The sequence below is a fragment of the Naegleria fowleri genome (assembly GCF_008403515.1).
Source record: "Naegleria fowleri strain ATCC 30894 chromosome Unknown tig1, whole genome shotgun sequence".
Taxonomy (NCBI): Eukaryota; Heterolobosea; class Eutetramitea; order Acrasida; family Naegleriidae; genus Naegleria; species Naegleria fowleri.
Window position 1 is genome coordinate 249,804 of NW_025407933.1, and position 20,811 is coordinate 270,614.

General features: G+C 37.6%; 10 protein-coding genes across 10 annotated transcripts; 4 read left to right on the forward strand and 6 right to left on the reverse strand.

Annotated features, from left to right (window-relative positions):
• Window positions 1-233: 233 nt before the first annotated feature.
• FDP41_000108 (uncharacterized protein) lies at window positions 234-3,117 on the reverse strand (the record flags this gene model as incomplete). Its single annotated transcript, XM_044701136.1, has 2 exons — window positions 234-1,657; window positions 2,139-3,117. 2 exons carry the CDS (start codon window positions 3,115-3,117, stop codon window positions 234-236), a joined length of 2,403 nt encoding a protein of 800 aa, XP_044569782.1.
• Window positions 3,118-3,309: 192 nt separating this feature from the next.
• On the forward strand, window positions 3,310-4,185 carry FDP41_000109 (uncharacterized protein; the record flags this gene model as incomplete). The annotated part of the gene is made up of 1 exon (XM_044701247.1): window positions 3,310-4,185. One exon carries the CDS (start codon window positions 3,310-3,312, stop codon window positions 4,183-4,185), a length of 876 nt encoding a protein of 291 aa, XP_044569783.1.
• A 34-nt stretch (window positions 4,186-4,219) lies between these two features.
• FDP41_000110 (uncharacterized protein) lies at window positions 4,220-4,859 on the reverse strand (the record flags this gene model as incomplete). The annotated part of the gene is made up of 2 exons (XM_044701360.1): window positions 4,220-4,614; window positions 4,778-4,859. 2 exons carry the CDS (start codon window positions 4,857-4,859, stop codon window positions 4,220-4,222), a joined length of 477 nt encoding a protein of 158 aa, XP_044569784.1.
• A 291-nt stretch (window positions 4,860-5,150) lies between these two features.
• Window positions 5,151-5,787, reverse strand: FDP41_000111 (uncharacterized protein; the record flags this gene model as incomplete). The annotated part of the gene is made up of 2 exons (XM_044701471.1): window positions 5,151-5,545; window positions 5,628-5,787. 2 exons carry the CDS (start codon window positions 5,785-5,787, stop codon window positions 5,151-5,153), a joined length of 555 nt encoding a protein of 184 aa, XP_044569785.1.
• Window positions 5,788-5,880: 93 nt separating this feature from the next.
• On the forward strand, window positions 5,881-7,475 carry FDP41_000112 (uncharacterized protein; the record flags this gene model as incomplete). The annotated part of the gene is made up of 3 exons (XM_044701581.1): window positions 5,881-5,957; window positions 6,111-6,282; window positions 6,390-7,475. 3 exons carry the CDS (start codon window positions 5,881-5,883, stop codon window positions 7,473-7,475), a joined length of 1,335 nt encoding a protein of 444 aa, XP_044569786.1.
• Window positions 7,476-8,025: 550 nt separating this feature from the next.
• FDP41_000113 (uncharacterized protein) lies at window positions 8,026-9,588 on the forward strand (the record flags this gene model as incomplete). The annotated part of the gene is made up of 1 exon (XM_044701692.1): window positions 8,026-9,588. The coding sequence occupies one exon, from the start codon at window positions 8,026-8,028 to the stop codon at window positions 9,586-9,588; it is 1,563 nt and encodes a 520-aa protein (XP_044569787.1).
• A 266-nt stretch (window positions 9,589-9,854) lies between these two features.
• FDP41_000114 (uncharacterized protein) lies at window positions 9,855-11,099 on the reverse strand (the record flags this gene model as incomplete). The annotated part of the gene is made up of 1 exon (XM_044701803.1): window positions 9,855-11,099. One exon carries the CDS (start codon window positions 11,097-11,099, stop codon window positions 9,855-9,857), a length of 1,245 nt encoding a protein of 414 aa, XP_044569788.1.
• An 839-nt stretch (window positions 11,100-11,938) lies between these two features.
• On the reverse strand, window positions 11,939-13,663 carry FDP41_000115 (uncharacterized protein; the record flags this gene model as incomplete). The annotated part of the gene is made up of 1 exon (XM_044701914.1): window positions 11,939-13,663. The coding sequence occupies one exon, from the start codon at window positions 13,661-13,663 to the stop codon at window positions 11,939-11,941; it is 1,725 nt and encodes a 574-aa protein (XP_044569789.1).
• Window positions 13,664-13,717: 54 nt separating this feature from the next.
• FDP41_000116 (uncharacterized protein) lies at window positions 13,718-15,874 on the reverse strand (the record flags this gene model as incomplete). The annotated part of the gene is made up of 1 exon (XM_044702025.1): window positions 13,718-15,874. The coding sequence occupies one exon, from the start codon at window positions 15,872-15,874 to the stop codon at window positions 13,718-13,720; it is 2,157 nt and encodes a 718-aa protein (XP_044569790.1).
• Window positions 15,875-16,618: 744 nt separating this feature from the next.
• On the forward strand, window positions 16,619-20,749 carry FDP41_000117 (uncharacterized protein; the record flags this gene model as incomplete). The annotated part of the gene is made up of 2 exons (XM_044702137.1): window positions 16,619-16,965; window positions 17,017-20,749. The coding sequence occupies 2 exons, from the start codon at window positions 16,619-16,621 to the stop codon at window positions 20,747-20,749; spliced, it is 4,080 nt and encodes a 1,359-aa protein (XP_044569791.1).
• Window positions 20,750-20,811: the final 62 nt, after the last annotated feature.

The window sequence follows — 20,811 nt, forward strand, 5'->3', positions numbered from 1 at the left end:
AGATTTCATCATGGTATTCTCGATCTGTATATATATGGTAGTTAAATCCTTTGTGTAGAGTATTGAATATAAAGGATCAGCTGAAAAATTTCCAAAAATTTCTATTCTTTATTTGACTCAATATTGAGTCATATAGCCTTACAACAACCAAAATGTCCTTACAACAAATGACCATTGTTGGTAAATTTCGAAATAAGGTGTCACTTCAAGATAGTCTTGGATGGCCCTGATTTTCACATCTCATTCCCCTCAAGATTCATGTTTCTCATGAGGGAAGTAAATTGGGACAACCGAGCTCGATTTTCCAGTTTCGTTTTGTAGGAGTTGAGTAAATCCATTAAATCCTCCACGTCTGTATCGGGCTTTTCAGGAAGTAATTTTCGTTTTTCCTTTTCATAGAATTGAATTTCTCGTTGTGAAAAGGATTTTGTTAACAATGCACTGAAATTCGTGTACACCTGATCCATAGTGCTGGTTTCGTTCATGGCAGAAATTCCAAGAATGCGATTGAGTATGTTATTATCATATCCACACGAGTTATACATGTGGAGGTGACTTTGAATAATTTTGTCAAGTAAGGCACGCGGAATAAATGTTGCATGATCTTGTTGAATTCTTGCATTAAATAAAACCCAAGGAAATATCAAGTTGTGAGGGTCAATTCGTGAAGTGTAAGGAGTTTGTGTATTTTCATAATCCAACCATGGTATAAAATAAAACTTTGCTAAATGACCAATACACTCCCAAGAGAGTGAATGTTCCAAAAATTGATGTGAGGTTGAGAGTAGTGACAATATCAGACCATTGGGATAACTGGTTTGTCTTACTCTCGTGGGAATTTCGCTTGGATCTCGTTGTTCATGAATGCGAGAGTTGTTACCCGTAGCAGTGGAAACAATTTCATAATCCAACATCTTTAAAAACATTAAATATGCTTTTTTGAATTCCACATTAAAAGGAATATTAAGTCTGGATGTCATTCGTGAATGCTTGTTAGGTTTTTTAGCCTTCAGTGCGAGGACTCTTTTCAACTCATAGAGTGCCATATCCATCGTCACTGTAATCTGCTCATCTTCTCCACATAATTGTCGATAGAAATCCATTGCTTCTTCCTCTGTTTGAATGTGTCCAAAAGTTGCTTCATACACACTAGTGTGAAATGTCTTTTCATTCAGAAACTTTTTTAGAGGTCCACCAGCGCTGATTAAGGACTGAACGAATGGTTTGACATCTTCCTGTATCCGTAAATGAAAAGAAGAGATCATGGCCTTACTTCTCGCAACGTTTCTTTCAGCAACAAGTTGTTGTTTTTGTTTAATGTTCAAGTCCTGATCACTTTCATTCCCTTCCGATCCATGAACTCTGAACAATAAATCTTGATCTTGATCCGAAAAGTATTCAAATCCTTCGTCTCCTTTTTCAATATGTAAATTTTCATTCTTGTGTTTGAAAAATGTGTTAAACTTGGGCATATAAAGAGGATAATATTCCTGAGCCATGTTGATCGAATTGTCAGATGATAATACAGACTCTTGGCTACTACCACTTGGTTGAGCAGATTGGAAAGAGTTTTGTTGTCCTTTGAACTTTTCTACAAACTCATGAACACATACAAATCTCTCCAATTCATCTGTGAAAGGTGGTGGTAAGGATGTTACTTTTGGTAGTGATATAAAAGTATTACCAGAAATACGTTCATTGTGATGGGTTGACGACGATGAGAATGGAGGCAAAATGGTGTAATTTTCACCAATTTTGTAATATTCGGAAAGGTTTCTTATTTGATATTTGGCAATTCTTTCATCATGTAAAAAAAGAAATAAAGGAATCAATATTTTCCATCATGAGAGCGAGTTCGGATTCATTTTCAATGTTCTGTTTAAAATAATTTTCTAAACCGTTAATAAAATAATCTACGACAAATTTCGGAAGCAGTTGTTCGAGTCTAAACCGTTGAGATGAAAAATCTTTGCTTCTTGAAGCATGGTCCATCTCTTTGCATTTTTTTACGGTGTTTTAATTGTTTTTCATTATTTATTAAATAATTTTTACTAATAAATTACATCGTTTTTAAATTATTTTTCTTTCACAAGAGGATACCTCCGATGTGTCAAGAACAAGAATAGCCATGTCCTTACTTTTTGGATAATTTCCACTCGTGTAACAGAAGGTGTCTCCAATTTTTGAGCAATACTGACCTTGAGAAGAGTCAACGGAGCAGTGAATGTGTCCATGCATGGTCATGAGTGGCTGGTATTGTTCAATCGCCCTCCTTAAAGCCCTCGACCCACAATGAATCCCATTCACATTATCACAACATGTGTCATAAGGGGGCATGTGACAAACCCACAGTTGTTTTCTACATTTTTCTTTTGTAAAATTGTATTTTTCTGCAATCCGTTCCAATTCTCGTTCAATAGAAAATGCCTTAACAAGCTTTGGGTCGTTTGGATCGAATTTCAAATGATGAAATCCGGGAACTCCCTTGAAATGAGAATCTTCACTAGGATTCTCTTCAACACATGAGCATTCAGGATATTCTCCATTGAGAATGACATCAAGAAATTCACTCTCATTGAAAGTAGTGTATCCTTTCAATCGAATGTGATACCAGTCCAAATTTTGTGCCAATGTGTCACTAATATTGCTTGTATCAAATCTCTCGAAATCTTTCTTGTGTCCTTTCATGAAAACAATGGATGAATATGCAAATAATTCCAAATCTGTTTCATCTAATTGAATGACTTCGTTGTACAATACTTTAATATTCGGAATGTGTTGAGTTTTCTCTTTCATAAATGCAACATCCGAATACAAATCTGCGTTTCCAAAACAAATGTATACATTTCCTTTTTTAAACTGTTTTAAGATCGGAAGCAAATGATTCGCAAAATAATCTCGATGTTTCTCAATTCCCTTATTGCAATCAAGGTGAGAATATTCATCAAGATTTGAATGTTTTTTGTTTTTCAAATATAAATCTCCTCCAATGATCATACAGTTAATATGATGATCCTCATGATTGGCATAATCCACAAGTTTTTGATATTGAAATAAATTTCCATGCAGATCCGATGAAAACACAATCCTCAACGACGAAGGACTTGGAGGACTCATGACGATGGTCAATATTTTTTTAATTATTGATGCGTGTGTGTTAGCTTGGTTTAACTAGGATGATCCTCATTCATTGATATATATAATTGGCATAAATGAATAGGCTTTTAAAATTTAAGGAAAGAATTGAATGGTCCATTGTGCCAGTATTATTGAATGGGATGACACGCGTAGAGAAGTACGAGAAAAAAAATGTTTTCCTCAACGTCGAGCGTTTGTCAAGAGTATGAATTTCAAGTCCTCTCGGAGAAGGATTTCAAAGTCATGGCATGGAAGAATGGCTTGGGATGCACCAAGCAATTTTGCATTCATCCTGGACATTGTGAATCTGTGAATGATGATTTTACGTGGAGACTTTCAAGTGCCGTGATGACTGGTGGAGGTCCTTTTTCAATTTTTGATGGATACTCCCGAGTTCTCATATTATTGGATTGCAAAGATAGGAAAGATTTGGATGATCATCATCAGGCAACAGAATTACAAGCTGAAACTACGTTGTCCAATCGTTATCAATTCTTTCTTCAACATTATGAGAGTGAGGATAAGATCACAAGAATGGAATTAAAATTGATGGAGCCTTATGTTTTTTCTGGGAGTTTAAAAACAGATTTTGAGATTGCTCAATTACAAACAGATTCTAATATCAAATTGCAGATCACTGATTTTAACATCATGACAAAAAATAGCCGAGCTCGATGTGACTTGGTGAAGTGTATCAATACGTGTTGTAACAATGTTAGCTTGATGGCAATGATTGAACTTGATCACAACTCACTAATAGAAAGGTTAACCTCATCGGAGGAAAGACAGTGGAATCTATTCGTCTATAACATTTCTAAATCCTCCATTCACATGAATGACCTAACACAACAATCGACTTGTCACAGCAAGCGAAACGCAACAGAAGAAATTGCTCCCTCATGCTTGTTGTGGATTAACTTTAAATCTTGCTCGTTCCACACTCTAACACACATGCTTCAACCATTAAGGCTTTCTCAAAAACAAGATTCATTACAATGCATTATTGCACTGATATCCGTAATTGATCAAACCATTATTACTCAATGAATATGATATCCGTCTATTGTGTCTTTTTAAGTGTTTATTCGAGCAAAACACCAACAATCTTACCAACTTGAACACCACACAATTCGTACTTCTTATCCTTCCAGTATTGGATGGCTTTCTTGAATTCATTGGTGATATCTTTTTCATTGTGGAAAATATTGATCAATTCATGAACAACGACTTTGACAATACCCAAAGGACCGCTTTGCAATTGAGCAGCAAGTGATTCAATCTTTTCGATAATACCATTCACATTGCATCCCTTCAATGCAACTGCTAATTCCTTCACACCAGCACCAAATTCTCTCAATCCAGTCTCAATCAATTTGACATTAATTCTTTTGAATCCATATTCGAGAGAGTAAAATGCGTCATCGAAATCGTTCAAAGTGATATATACATCTTTGGTACACTCGGTGACATTGCCAACTTGGAAGTTAGAATTTGTGAATTATAAATTGTTAAAGAAAGCAGATAACACGCATAGTAGTAGTAGTATTGATTTTTTTGATATAGAACATCATTCCGTTTCCAAAACACAGTTGATCGCATGATCATCATCATCATCAACCAACACAGCAGCGAAACTTACCATCGGCTTCAATACCGAGAGCAAAGCCTTCAACGAAAGCAAGGATATTAAGTGGTAGAGATTTGGCTGGTGACGCTGGCATGAATTTTCTCTGGGCACTAACAGCCACGACCATCATCACCAACACGGCAGCGACTGCCACAACAACACATGAAACAATTTTCATTCTCTCGGAGGGGTTGGTTTGTATTTTTTGTGATGAAAATGTTTTCGGGCCGAGTTGCGATTGGGAGTTATTGGGAGAGAGAGGAGTGTGTTTCGGAATGGACCTCCTGTGGTGGTGGTGGTGGTCCAAACAAGGCCAGTTTCATGAAAATGTCAGGAGAATATTTAATTGAAGTTTCAAACCGTGATAAATGATTATAATATTGTTCTATTCAAGCAAAACTCCAACGATCATTCCAACTTGCACACCACACAGCTCGTATTTCTTGTCCTTCCAATACTGAATGGCGTTTTTGAATTCATTTGTAAGATTCTCGCTGTTATGGAAAATATTAATGGTCTCATGCACAAGGACTTTGATGATACCTAGAGTGCCCGATTTAAGTTGAGCAATGAGAGACTCGATTTGCTTAATAATTCCTTTAACGTTGCAATCTTCAATGCCTTGTTTAATCTCCTCAATTCCTGCGGCGAGTTCTTTCAGACCTGTTTCAATCAATTGAGGGTTCATCTTCTTAAATCCGTACTCCAACGAGTAAAACGCATTTTCAAAATCATTCAATGTAATTTTTGCATCTTTGGTGCAACTGGTAACATTTCCCACTTCCACACAAACAGTGGATCAATCGACATGGTTATTATCCTTATATTAATGCGTTTTCGATTTCGAAGGTTTTTTACTTACCATCGGCTTCAATACCAAGTAAAAAACCTTCAACAAAAGCAAGAACATTTGATGGTAATTGCTTTGGGATTGGAAGAGCAGAAGTATGACTTTGGCAGTTCATCATCATCATCACGGCTAAAACCATTAAGGCAACAACACCAACAGTGAGGCGTTTCATTTTTAAGGATCAATTCAAATCAACCAAGCTTGCTTGCTTTTGGACACTCCTAAAAGGGGTTTTGAAACAACCCAAAACCACCCTTGAAAAAAAATGTCTTGTATCTTTGCATTTTTGGGGCAAGCAGGAAATCAAATTGGACATGAATTTATGAAATTACTGAACGGAGAGTGAGTATTCATCATGATGATGCTATGTAGATGATGTTGATTGGAATTTAAAAAATTAATGGTGGAATTCTTTTTGGAAATGATGAAATATGGACTTTTTAAATTAAAATTGATGAACTTCAATTTTCGGGATGACAACAATCCTTTGAACAGAAAAACAGCAAGAAAATCTAAGGGATTTTTTGATACCTATTTCAATACAGCAAGCTCCAAGGCTCATGTAGTGATGGTTGATGCAGAGCCCAAAGTGATCAAAGCCTCATTGGACGACGAACGACAATCGAAATTATCATTGTATGACCCTCGGAATGTTGTATACTCGGAGGTAAGCTCTACAACCATTCATACAACATGAGAAACACTTTAAATGTTCCACAAATTTACGCTCTCTCATTCATTCAATCTTCCTTTTTGAAAATAATTTAAAAACAGAGTGGTTGCGGAAATAATTGGGCACTTGGATACAACTTTAAAGGCAAAGTCAAAAACTTGACGAGCAATATTTCTCTCACGGAAAGCAATACGCTTGTTGATGAAACGATGGAACGAATCAGAAGAGAAGTTGAAAGTTGTGACGTTGTGCAAGCAATCTTTGTATTTCATTCTATGGGAGGAGGAACAGGAAGTGGACTTGGTAGTCGAGTCGTTGAAGAAATTAGGATCAAATACCCGTCTTACTATATCTTCACCATTTCAATAGCTCCATTTCAACATGGAGAAACTCCTCTTCAACACTATAACTGTCTACTCACCCTTAATCACATCCAGCAATACGCTGACGGGGTTTTCTTGTTTGTGAATGACGATTTACTTCGTTCCATTACAAAGAATATGAAAAGACAAAATGCTGGTCATTCGACTCTAATGGATGTTTCTTACTCGGTCTCTGATATCAATAAGTACATTTCATCGAGCTTATGCGGATTGCTTCTTCCTGTCTACTCGAAGGAAACAAAACTGTATACTCCATTCGATGCCTTCTCTCTTGTGAATCAAGTGGTTCCAATGAAAGATGTAAATTTTGTTGAATTGCATACGAGTGCGTTATTGACCCATAACGCAACACAGTTCACTTCATGGCAATACATTGCCGAGGATTTAACGAGACATGTACCAATCTATGATCTTGAAAATAGCAATATCAAAACCATCTATGCCAAAGCCGTGGTGAGGGGCGGACTACAAACCTCACATGATGTGGACATTATCAAAAACGTTTTGCAAAAACAGGCCTTTTCCCCAGTAGATTGGACTAAGGGAAGAAAAGAGGAGTTTCATACATTGGTTTCAAGTGATGAAGCTCTCAAAAGTTACAAACTTCCCTATTCTCTAACTGTGTGTGCAAACAGAACAAGTTTCATGCAGCTCTTCAATCGAGTTCTCACAAAATCTTACACCATGATGCAATCTAGAGCGTACATCAACTGGTATCAAAGACATGGTCTCGAAATAACAGACTTTGAAGAGGCGATCTGCAACTTGCAAAATGTTGTTGACAATTATGTTGAGCTCATATGAATGGTGTTGAGAACATCATCACTCCTCCATAGAATTTAGCTTGGTCGCTCTTTCTCCTTCTAATAGTTGCGTAGGCACACTACTAGTAGTGCATGATCATCAACTTGTCACGACCTAATGTACTTCCGACCACGAATCACAATCCAACTAATGATAATGAGATCGCGGTACTATTTGTTCCAAGTTTGTGCATTTTACAACCCTATCAAATGACCTTCCATATTTGTCGCAAATTCAAAAAGGGTTTTCTGACTATCGCGATCTCGTGCTCGTACATGGTATGTGTCGAAAATGAATGCATGTACATCTTTTTTTCTTCTTTAGTTGAAATATCAATAGGCACTCTCCCGCAATGGCTTTAAACCACACAAAGGCGACAACATGATGGGTGTTTCACAACAGAAACATACCATTAAAAAGTATTGACAGGGAGACGAATCATGCTGTGAAAAAAACAACATTGTTGTAGTCCATTGGTGATTGTTCTTGAAAGTACGAGTACTTGTAGAAACATTCAACCGGAAATTGCGAGAAAACAAGCACAGAGAAAATGAGTGAAGACACTATACGTTTTGTGGACGAGACAAAACAAACACAAGACACCTACTCTTATCTCAAGCCCATCGGAATTCGGAAGCTTAGAAAACAAATCAATACCAAGGAGTTCAAAAAGAATTACTTTGTCATTGATACTAGGAAAGATGAACCCATGGTTGTGCACTATGATTCAGCTCAAGGAATTGCACCACCACCTCCTGTTGGCCAACAAGCATCGTCGTCGTCGATGAGTTCCATGATGGTGCTGTCTAGTTCTTCCTCCTCGTCCAGTAACAATCTCAACTCTTCTTCCATTCCTACTCCCAATAGTGGCAGTGGCAGTGGAAGTATAATTTCACCTCTCAAAACATCAACCAAAACACCTACTTTTGAATTTCAATCCATGTGTTTGAATGGTGGTGGTGTTGGTGGAGGAGGGAACACCTCTCTTCCGTCATTCCACTTTAATACAGCTTCACCTTCTCAGCAGCATGCAGACTTGAGTATGGGATATTTTGGAATGAATTCGTCGACGATGGATCCTATCATGACTACCCACACACCTGCCTCTACGCCAACGAATGGACATCCATTTCAATTTATGCAAGCTCCATTCCTTCCTCAACAACCTCTGTCACATCCATCGAGTATTAATCATGTCTCATCGTCCTCCATGAAGAGAAAACATGCCTTCTCCTCCTCCAGTAGTAGCAGTAGTTCAACGTATGTGAACTCGAGAAGGACTCTCTCCATGCCGGATTGTTTGGTTAATTTCTCTCCTAATGAAACAGCCATGAACCTTTCAGAGTATGAAATTCAATCATCACTGAATCAACAACAACAGCAACAACAACAATTACAAGCAAATAAGAAATGCAAACTAGGCAATGAAATAAGTCCAACACATCATCACATACTGAATGGAGAGCAACAAATCATGTTCTCTAATCAAGCGTGGACAGATGGAAATATGGTTCATCTGAATCAACAACCACAACCGATTTCAACGTCACAACAACCATATTTCGACTTTTCAAATCCTCAACAACATCAAGACTGTTTATTTGAGTTTGGTGACAATAATGAATTAAATTCTAGCTATCCACAAAATTCCATGACAAAACACATCTCCCTTAATCACTATCCTCAATTACACCAAACACAAATACAGCTTCTAGAAACTCTGCAAATGATTCTCAACCAAAATCATCCTCAACAGCTTGATGATGATGAAATTGGAGCTGTTATTCCACAGTCAAACGCCTCTCCTAATACAACTTTGAATGAGCAAGAAAATTCTCAACTCCATCACAACCAGAATGCACCCATGATGGTGACAATGGATCAACAACAATCCTACGTTGTGACAGAAGAAAATAATCAGCAACCGCCTGAATATCAATATCATCAACAATTGTGGAATGATATTGATGAGAACGGAATTTTCAGCCCAGTTGATCAAACGGAATTTTTGCTTCAAGATCTCTCCGGTGACACTACGAATCACAACAACCTTAACAACTCCTCTAGCGATAGTATTGTCGAAAACTCCTCACCTCAACCCTCAAACGAATAACTTCCTCAATTTTGATCTCTCTAAAGTTTTGAAACATTCATAATATTGTAAATAATAACATTCATAATAAATATATTTAGTCCTATTTAAAAATATACAAATCATGTGTGAAAAGTGAGTGGAAAAAGCTGTTAGAGTTCTCTCCAATTTGAGTTCAAATTATATCTAGCATCCTTGTAATGAAAGATGTCGTTGTTATCGAATGTCACACCCAACAATATGAGTAGAGTGTCATTTTGGGATTAATCCTTCTTCATCAAAATTGTTTAATGGTGCTCTCTCAAAGAACCAAACAGAATATCGACAATACGATTTGAAATTCCATAATTTTTCTCATCACCTCCTGGAGCAAAATGATGAATAAAGTGATGCGTCTTTAGAGTTTGCCATCTTTTGCTTGTAAAGAAAGTTCTAAATGGTTCAGGTGCTCTTGCTGCATTAGCGGCATGATGCAACCAATAATGATGCATATCATAAAAAACATAACCCATAAAAGCGCCTGCCACTACAGCATGAGCTGCATAGCTTGGCAACACTGAGTGAGCAGCAAACACAAATGGAGATGATAAAATTGTGAATAAGGCCACAGGTACCACTAAACGATCCTTATCCATTGGTAACTTGTGGTGGAATCCATGCAATAAAAAGTGCACAATATTTGTCACATAGAACCCCATCTTACCCAACATATCGAAATGGAACAAGTACTTGTGCAACAGATATTCCAATCCAAACCACACTAAAAATCCCAAAGCAAAACATCCGACCATTCCGATCCATGAAAATCCCTGTAAATAACTCTGTGTGAGCATGAAGGCAATCACTGGCAACCAAACCATCAACACAACCCACCACTGAGTATGTGAAGTCAATTCCAAATACTTGTTAGCAAACAATGGAACCGATTCCTTAAAGTAAACAGGTCCCGAGTAGGAGACCCAATCAAAATAGTCCTTCCCTAACTTGCCAACTTGATCCAACAAGGGTTTTGAGTAGTCGATGGGATCCTTTCCCTTCAACAACATGTTCTTGGTTTCATCAGAGGTATCAGTAGCACCTAAAGCAGATTCCGCCAATGCTCCAGGTCCTTCAGAAGTGTTATTATTGATTTCGGAAGAACGAAGACCTTTAGCAACTGATTTCTCTGAGAAATCTCCATCATCACTTCCATCATCATCACGCAATCTTCCAATGAGATATCTCTTCAACATGGAATAGGCCGAAGAGGAGTGCTTGTGGAGAGAAGCCTCTTGCAACACGTGAGTAATATCGGAACCTAAATAATCCAACAAAATGTCTGTGCCTCCAGGATGAGTCTCGCAAAACTCAGTAATCTCATAGACGTGTTGATGAACAATGACCCAGGCATCGTGTTCGGTGTTGTGTTTGGCGACTTGTTCTTTGGTGAAGTATTGTAACGATTGGTTTGATGATGAATCTGGAGAGGTTAGGAATGAAGAAGTGGTGGATTCATGAGGAAGAGGTGAACGTTGAACAGTTGTGGAAATCATTCTCTCGATGGTTATGTTTTGTCGTTAATGAATGATAATTTCAGGTTCGCCAATGTAAGAGAGTTGGAAAGAAGGACCCGAAATTCTTGGTCAAAAAAACGCTTAATTAGTAATTCAATGAGAACCCAAGAGGAAGAAGAAACTAGCACTTCTCGAATCAATGTATCTAACGAATGTGATGGGAAGCAACAAGAACAACAGTTGTTTTCTTCTCTGATGAAAGAGTGATGTATTTGGTGATGATGATGATGATGATGGAAAGGACTCTCAATAACACATCAAAGAAGAAACAAATTCTTTGGACAAACAAACGCACGCGTGGTTTTTTACTTCGGTTACGGAAACCACCTTTAACTGGTGCTTGGTTGGATAAAGAAGTTTTTTTATGTGTCCTCCAACGCTGGGGTGGCAGCTGGCGTACCTCAGGTACAAATTTGTGCGCTAGTCCGTTGGGAAATGAAAATGAGAGTGCGCTCAAGTTGCAGTGAATTGAAGGAAATTGGATGACTTAATTAAGTCTCGAGGAGTGTCAGTTTAGTTTGGATGATGATTCAATTTGAAGGACAGAGAATTTGAGCAAGGAAGTGTGAGGTTGAGCTTGATAGATTGGCAAGCTCGTTCGATTTGTGAGCAAAAAGGAGCTGGAAAAGCTTGTAATTGTGCGCCAATTCGAATCGAACGTTGGTGTGTTGGTGTCCTCATTTGGACACCACTCATAAACACTCCAAAACAGCGCTCTTGGTTCGCAGGATTACGCCATCTCAAAATGGACATAATTGGGTCTCAGCACTGTACAACGCCACGCACGATTTCAATAGGTAATAATGAATGCCATCCTTTTATTTCTTTTTCTTTTGGTTCCATTTCAATAGAGCATCTTTTACAACCTTCTCGGCCAGTTTTGATTTGTTTTTCTGAATTTTGGATGCACTTTTCGATTTCATTGCCGAGTCTAGATCCTTTGTGCTTTGCTGAGATGAAGAAGGATTGGGTGTTTTGCAGTTCTTAATTCTTTGCAAAAGAGAAATAGGTGTACTGGGGGTGAATGGTTGGAGAGATTGTGATAATGTTTGATGTTCTTCATCTTTTCGCTGAGAGGATTGTTTAGGAGTATTGACATTTGTTTGATCTTGTTGGGATGACTTTTTAGATGGTGTTGCTGATGAGGTAGTAGAATTGTGTTCTTGGGAGTGTTTCTGAGAGGAAGAACGTTCTTGTGATGAAGGAGCTGCTAAAGATTTGGTGTCAGATTTTTGAGCGAAAATAGATGCAAAGGAAAAGGGTTTTGAGTGCACTTCCTTAACCAATTCAGTTGTTTGAGGTGTAGGTCTGATGTTTTTCTCAGATGCTTTGCTTGGTGTGACGTTTTTGGATTGTGGTGTTTGGGAAAGTTTTTCGTGTTTTCTCTCTTCTGGAGAAGATGTCACAGGTTCTTCTTCTGGTAGTTCCAAGGTAGGGTTTTGAGTAAATAGAATATTGTCGTTGACGGCTAGTTGCTGTAATTCTTCATCCTCGCCTTCGTCAACCATCAAATTGCTATCTTCTTTCGTTTGTTCTTGTTGAACAGGAGTGGTTTTTTGGGATGCTTTTTGCTCTTCATCTATTTGATTATCTTCATAGGAAGCATCCATTACTGGTGACACACAAGCGATAGAAGCCGCCTGCTTTTCAGAAGAGAAAAGTGGCTGTTCATTAAGATCGTCAGATTCTATTGAGAAAATGTACTCTTCGTCCTCATTCTCTTGTTTGTTGTCATCTTTTGTGTCCATAGGTACGACAGTCGTTGCATCATTGGGTTTATCATTTACATTGTCAATAGCCATAGGTTTGTTGTCGTTTGTCACTGCTGCAGCAGTGTTGGTATCTGAATTGGTGGTGATTACGTCAATTACCTCCGGAACAGAATCCACAAGTTGACTTGACGACGATGGCTCATTGGTATTTACAAGTTGACTGCCTTGTGATGCTTTCATTTCCATCTTCGCAAGAGCGTCATCAAAGACCGTATCATCATCTTCAGCGAAAATAACCACTTTTTCATCAGCAGCACTATCATCATTTGGTACGGCTTCAGGAAGTGTTAAATTGTTAATACCATTGCTGGCATTCGAATGTAAATTCTTGCCTCCATTAAACGAGAGAGAAGAAGCCACAGAAGTAATGACTGAATTTTCCACAGCTTTCTTTCGGACCGAGCCCGGAACAGGAGAAACAATATCGTTGTATTGCTCATGTCTATTCTCACTCTTCTCCACTTGCAAAAACAAAGATGGATTATTTCCACAGATTACTTCAATTATTTTAGATTTAACTTGCAATTTCGATGAAAGATCTTCCCAATTTGTGGGTAATTCAAATTTCACTGGCATTCCCGATTCTTTATCCAAATACAAGTGTTGAATGGCTTTTATCGAAATACTGTCCTCTGTAGGATAAAACTTTTCGTATTCTCTCTCCAAAAACAATACTAATTCTTCATGTGTTGATATGGATGATGATGACGGAAACGAGCAGAAGGCTTTTCCGTTGCTTAGATAAAGGTCCAAGTGATAATTTCGAGACATTTTTTGGCGCGTTCAAATAATTGGTCGCCTCTGATCCAAACAACATTAATCATTTTATTCCATTGTCTCCTCATTCTCAACAGTTGACAATCTTTTGGCCACTAGTGCCTCATTCTGATGAAGACATTGATTTCGAATGGTATTGGATGATTTCTTTTGAACAGATTGTTTGTGTTTGCTGTTGTAGCTAGAGGCTCTCTCAAGTTCTCTCTTGATCATTTCCTCTGATCCCATTACCAATGCATTATAAAAGAAGGAAGACTTATCCTTATTAGAAACGTTAAAGAGAGAAGAAAGGAAATAGTCCTTACTCGAACTCTCACCAAAATACATCAAACCATATTCATTCACTCGAGTCAAGTTGTTCGTGATTTTTGTAATGGTCAAACATTTCACACCCCAAACATTGTCTGCCAACTCAATGGTGGAATTACTTTGGTCAAATCCTTGAGATTTCAAGCAGAATACGTATTCATTCTTTTCAGTGTCATAAAAATTGCTGCAGAGAAGATTGAGAGTCTTGTGAGAGTTTCCAAATTTGAATAATGAATTTCCACTCGAGAGTTGAATCTTCTCTTCATAGCAATAAAAATCTCTACCTCCACTTCCAGAGACACTAAAGTGAGGATCAAACAGTTCTGTACCCAATTGTCGTGACATTTTGTTTTGTTTCTTACATCCCTTCAAACATGGATTAAAATTGCACTGTTCAAACATGTGAAACACTTCATGATGAGGATATGGAACAAAGGTTTGATATTTCCATTTGTAAGTTTTTTCCAAAGAAAGATCATTCAACACTCGTTGCAAATTATTCTTTGGGGAGCAGGCTTGCAATGTAAAAACGCCTCCTCCTCTATTCAAATAATCCTTATGAATTTGAGCAGGAATGAACTTGTTACTTGAAACTGTTTCAATACTGCATGGAATGGTATACACAATTTCCCATGCTGGTGAATCATTTTCAAAATCTTGCACCAATGAAAGATGATCCATTGAGAAGAAGAGTGCACTCTTCATCTCAACCTGAGTTTTGAATAAGGGTTCAGTAGAAATTTCCATTGGAGAACCAATCGCATGCAAATATTCTAATACTGCCTTATTACTCAATAGAGCGAGATGTCTCGACACGGAATGTCTACTCTTTGATTGAGGTCTTGAAGGTAATCCCAATGATTGTTGAGAGCTTGTGGTAGAGTCTGAGACATTGAATGAATAGGGTTGATAGGAACCACTTGTGGATGAAGTGGTCGTGGTGGTCGTTGTACTTTCCGAATCGGCATCTTCATCTTCTTCATGACGTTCCTCGTCCTCCTCTTCATCATCGTCTGCAGCATCATCCTTTTTTGACATTTTCATGGCAAAAGCGTCACTTTCATGATGTGAAGAGGTCGTATTGGGAGAACTTGAAGCCAAAGAAGGCGAATAGGGAGCCTCTAAATTCACTGATGTTGGCGTGGATGGTTGCAAAGCATGATACAATTGATGACTCTGATTGCTTTGGTTACTGCTTGCGAGAGTGCCAGTCGAATCGTCGAGTGTGCTACTGCTCACAGATTGCACCGAGAGAATCATATTGGATGAAGAGTTTGCCTTTCCTTGCGAGTTATTGCTCGTTTGTCGTTTGATTCGAGTGGTTGAATGAATCATGGGGACTGCTCCAATGTGGAGCATATTCCCTCCTTTCGAGGTACTAGTACTTGAGGATGGGATGGATTTCAAACTTCTCATTCTCTTGGCTACGTGGCTCTTAAAGTCATCACTTCGAACAAATCTTGGGAAAGCCTCTCTCCTTAAAAAGCTCTCAATTTCCTTCTTCTTTTCATCATACAAAGACTGTTCATAGTACGAAGGGTTCTGTTTCATTTGCAAATACAGTGAGAGCAGCGGTACAAATCTTCCACTGCAGTCTCTCTCGAGAAAGGATTTGAACAAGGAGAGCAAGGTTTGAGAGGATGAGTTTGGAGAAGGCATATTGTTGTCATTGTTGTTGGCTAATGACGAGGACGTCTTCAAACCACCACTGCTCACAGGTGTAGGAGGAGTCGCAGTACTTGTTGGTGTGCGAATATTATTATTATTGGACACAAACTCTGGAAAGTTGGTGAAGGCTAAACATTGATCAAAGTCAAAGACATAGCATCGAAAGAGAGAACGTTCCTCTTTAGTGAGATGAATATTGTTGTTTGAATTATTACTTGTTGTAATCATGATGTTGTTAGAGAGGTGGATGATGAAGCTGGAAATTGCGTGTCACTCGCAGCGATGAAATACTGTCCGTTGATGAGAGTGCAGTTAGAAGTAGCAGTAGTACAATTTACAATTAAAGAATGAATTGTGTTTGAAGAGGTGAAAAGACTCAGGGAAGGGACAAGGATGTTGTTGTTTGTTTTATTCTTTTTGAATCATGGTAATAATGAGAGATGATGATGACAGAGAACCGACTTCAGCCTGTTAATACCAGAATCATCATGCACTTCAGCATCATCCATATGAGATTGCTATTGTCCAACAATGGTAATAGACGACCCGTTTCGTCAACAAAAGCGAAACGTCTCAACTTCATTAAATTTTCATGTGGCAGCTACGATCCAAAAACGATCGATGAAGACGTAAATATTCTTCTACCATGCTGTGATGATCTCTCTCGACTTACCTGTTGGGTTACAACGTTATGGAAAGTCATGCATTACAGAGCTGATTCGATGAGATTCAAAAAGTAATAGTAAGGATTGCTTAATGTGTTTGGATTCTCCTATTTTATTGCACGGGCAAAGCATGAACACACTTGAAGAGATATCATAAGGAATGACATATCACTATTCAGGCTTGATCAAAATGATTTTAAAGATATCATTACTACCAGTTCATCATAACTATTTAATGGAGAGTAAAACTATTTATCGTTAATAATTATTATTATAAAAGGAACGCTGCTCGTTCAACCAGCAAAAAATGCCTCCTAAACGTAAGAATATTTCCTCTCGTGGCACCAATCAACCACAAGAAGAAGCCAAGCAAGAGGCTCATGACGATGATCATCAGCATGATGAAAATGTGAATGATAGAGATAATGATTCTGTAGATCCACACTCAGAGAGTGATACCAAAAAGATCAAGCTTTCGGGAGCGGAAACATCATCTTTGACATCCAATGAAAAAAGAATGAATGCTTTAGCGAGCCGATTGGATAATTATGACGAAAAAGTGATATCGGAAATATTTGAAATTATTGAAGCCGAATTACTGAATGAAAATAGTGGTGTCTTTTCGGTTTTAGAGTCCTCTAAATTTATTGAAAAGTATGTATTGCTTAAATTAATGATTTGGCTTATAATGTCATTTTCTTGCAGTTTCATATTCAAATATTTGGATGAGTCGAGACGCTCTTCAAAAGAGTTCTTATTAACATCAATTGTAATCGCAAATCAGCAATCAGATTTCAAAACCGTGGCTAAACATCCCAAGTTTGATATGCTATTCAAGTCATCGATCACTTTAAATTGTGAAAAAACAAAAGAAAAATTGATAATGATCGTATTTTTGATTAATTGCTTCTCGCATATTGATTTATTGAATAAGCTTTGTTTGGATTTAGTTTCTCTTCCTCTATGGAAACATGTCAACCCTTCCAGAAGGAACGCCGAGATTGAGAAACGCGATTTATCCAAGTATTGGAAAAAAATCTCTAGCAAAAAGTCGGCCGAGGATGCTTTGAAATCAGACTTTTTGCCATCGTTGGTGAACCACTTTTTAAATACATTAGAGACTCTTCAGTTAACTGATCTGGAAGAGCACACTAAAGAAGCCAACATGATTTATTGTGAACGATTTTTAGAATTTTTAATTGACTTGCTTTCACAACTTCCCACAAGAAGATTTTCAAGATTTTACTTGTCTGATGCTCATGTGTTAGAACGTTTAAGACTTTTCATTCGATCAGGAACCTCGTCCAAGAAATTTTCACAACTTGTTGAAGGTTTCGATTTTTATTTGAACTTTGATATCAATGATGACACTGGCGTTGCCCTCTCGCCTATTGAGGCTATTGGTGTTCACTCCGAAAACGTTCAAAATTTGCAAAAGACTGCTCTGAGATTTTTCCCTGATCAATTAAGAGATCTTTACCTGCAAGATTTTGCCACGATTCAACAACGTAATTTTCTAGAGAAAACTCTAAAGACACTAAGAAAGGAGGATCTATTAGAATTCGCCAAGAAACTAAACTTTGTAGGGCCATTTGAAACTGGAGACAACATTTCCATGGAATTGCTGATAGAAATCATCGTTGCAAATCACGAGAAAAAATTATCCCAAATAGAAAGAATTAACAATACACCGATCTATCCTACAGAAAAAACTATTTGGGAAGATATCACTTTGACGAGCTCATCTCCGCCAAACATGCTTTACAAAGGTTCCAACATTCCTCTTCCCAAGCTAAGCATTCAATACCTTTCTTTATATGATTATTTATTAAGAAATTATACGCTCTACAGACAAGAGAAGACATTTAGTTTGAAACGATCTCTGGAAAGTATAATTTCTGATTTAAAGTATACCAAGAATATTAACACTGGAAAGACAGACTTTGTATCTGGATTTAGAATGGCATTGCCTTTGTCCAAACCCTTTGAATTGGTACAAGTAGCCGCTCCAAAAATAGGAGAATCTGTACCATCTCGAGTGGAAGGCATAATTTCTATTGATTTGTCACGTATAGAGTCTGAAGATGTTAGAAAAGAATGGGAAAATATTAGAAAGAACGATATTCTATTTCTAGTTCACATCAAAGCGTCCTCTCAAATGGCTTTTGACAATGAACCAAGATTTGACAAAGGATATGGTGTTGTTTCAATTCGAGGCTGTGAATTAATCAGACAAGAAGATCAAGAAGGAAATGTCATTAATGCTCAAACAAAATTAGCGGAACAAGATGAGACTCTAGAATTCGATCTTTATTCACCTGAAAGAAAATTGATTGTTCTTCTGGATCCTGTTCAATATGTACTCGACAAAGCTGAGCAAGAAAAATCAAAGACTGACCTGTACTCACATTTTAATATTGTTATTCGGCAAAAACCAAAAGACAATAATTTCAAAGCAGTTCTTGAGAGCATTAGAGATTTAATGAATGAAGGCACAGACCAAATTCCTGGTTGGATTATGGACTACATACTCGGATACGAGCCAACTATAGAACAGGAAGCTGTTGTTGGCGAAGTGACAGTAGATTTCAGTGATACCTTTATTGATGAGAATCACCTTAAAGAAACACTTTCTATCAAAGAGACACCTTCATCTCCAGCTGAATCAAATTATTTTAAAGTTTCCTTCCTGAATGGACAAGCTAATTCATACCGCTCTTACATTCCTCATGACGTAAGAATTCGCTCAAAAACTCACACACAATACAGATTTAATGCCCAGCAAGTGAAGGCAATCACTTCAGCATCAATACCTGAAAAGGGATTGGTGTATGTTCAAACGCCACCTGGTTGTGGAAAATATCAAGTCTTGACAAAGATCATAGAGAATCTATACCTCAACCATCCACAACAAAGAATTGTTGTGATCACGAGATCGAACCTTACACTGAATTCTGTATTTGAAAATTTAGAAAAATCTCGAGTACATGAACGCCATTTACTTCGACTGGGAGGCGAGAAGAATGAATACAGCAAGTTTGGACGTGTTAATTACATGCTAGCACAACGATTGGAGGCATTGAGAGCTTTTGATGTTCTTGTATCATCTCTTGGAATGGCGCAGTTCTCCAATACCTCTTGTGAAACTGCTTCACACTTTTTTATTGGAAAAGTTTTTCCACTCTGGAAGACCTTTTTAGAAAAGGCACAATTTCTGAAAGAAAACTCAACACCAAATGACATTTCCTTCTTTGAAAACAACTTCCCGTTCATGGAATACTTTAAGCAAGTGTTAGGAAACGATAAGATTTTCCAATCTACACAATACCAAGAAAATATGAACAAAGCATTTGAACTGTTTTCTGAAATTTCATTACTATTCGAAATCATTTGTGAATGTAAAGTTTTCGAGAATGTGAGAAATTACCATGGAAGAAGCAATCATATTCTTACCCATCAGTCACGAGTGGTTGGAATGACCTCGACTCATGCTGCCATCAAGAGAAGTTCATTCAAGCAGCAAAAATTCGAGTATGATACATTAATCATTGAGGATGCAGCTCGAATTTCTGAAATTGAATCTTTTATTCCCATGAGTGGTTCTTCACGGCTTTCTAAAATTATTCTCTTGGGTGATAACAACCAATTATCACCTGTAATTTATAACAAACAAGTCGAGTTATTTAGTAACGTGAAACAATCCTTGTTTACACGATTTTCAAGATTTATTGATGAAAGTAAGATGATTACTCTTCCCTATGACTCTACAGAAATTTCTCCAAATTTAGTACCTCTATTCAAATGGAATTACTCGGGAATCTATGAGTATGGTGTGGTGAAATCATCAGATGAAACGATGAAATTGAATGGATTCAAATATAACTATCAAATGTTAAATGTTGAAGATTATCAAGGACAAGGCGAAATTCAGCCATACCCACACATGTTCCAGAATTTAGGGGAAGCAGAGTATGCCATTGCTCTCTACATGTATCTTCGTTTAGTAGGTCATGAAGCCAATTCCATTACCATTCTCACTCCCTATCAGGGTCAAAAGAGTCTCATTCGATCCATTGCTAAACGTAGATGTGGTTCATTGGGAGAACCAAAAAAGATAACAACCATCGATAGATATCAAGGACAATTGAATGACATTGTAATCTTGTCAATGGTTCGAACAAGCACTCCTGGATACATGAATGATCCAAAGAGGATGGCTGTTGCTCTCTCTTGTGCGAGACGAGGACTTTTTGTGTTGTGTCGAGTTTCAAAATTTGCCAACTGTAAACCATTCACAGATAATTCTCTTATGGACCTTTTCACTAAGGATGGTAGATTGACTCATGCTCTGCAGATTGACAATGAATCACCAAACTCTGTGACCAATGTGTTTGAGTTGGGAAAGGTGGTGTACCAGCTTGCACAAAAGAATGGTTGATCAAGCCAATTTGTTCTTTGACATTTTACAATTTATTGTGAAATCTCGATTAATAATAAAAC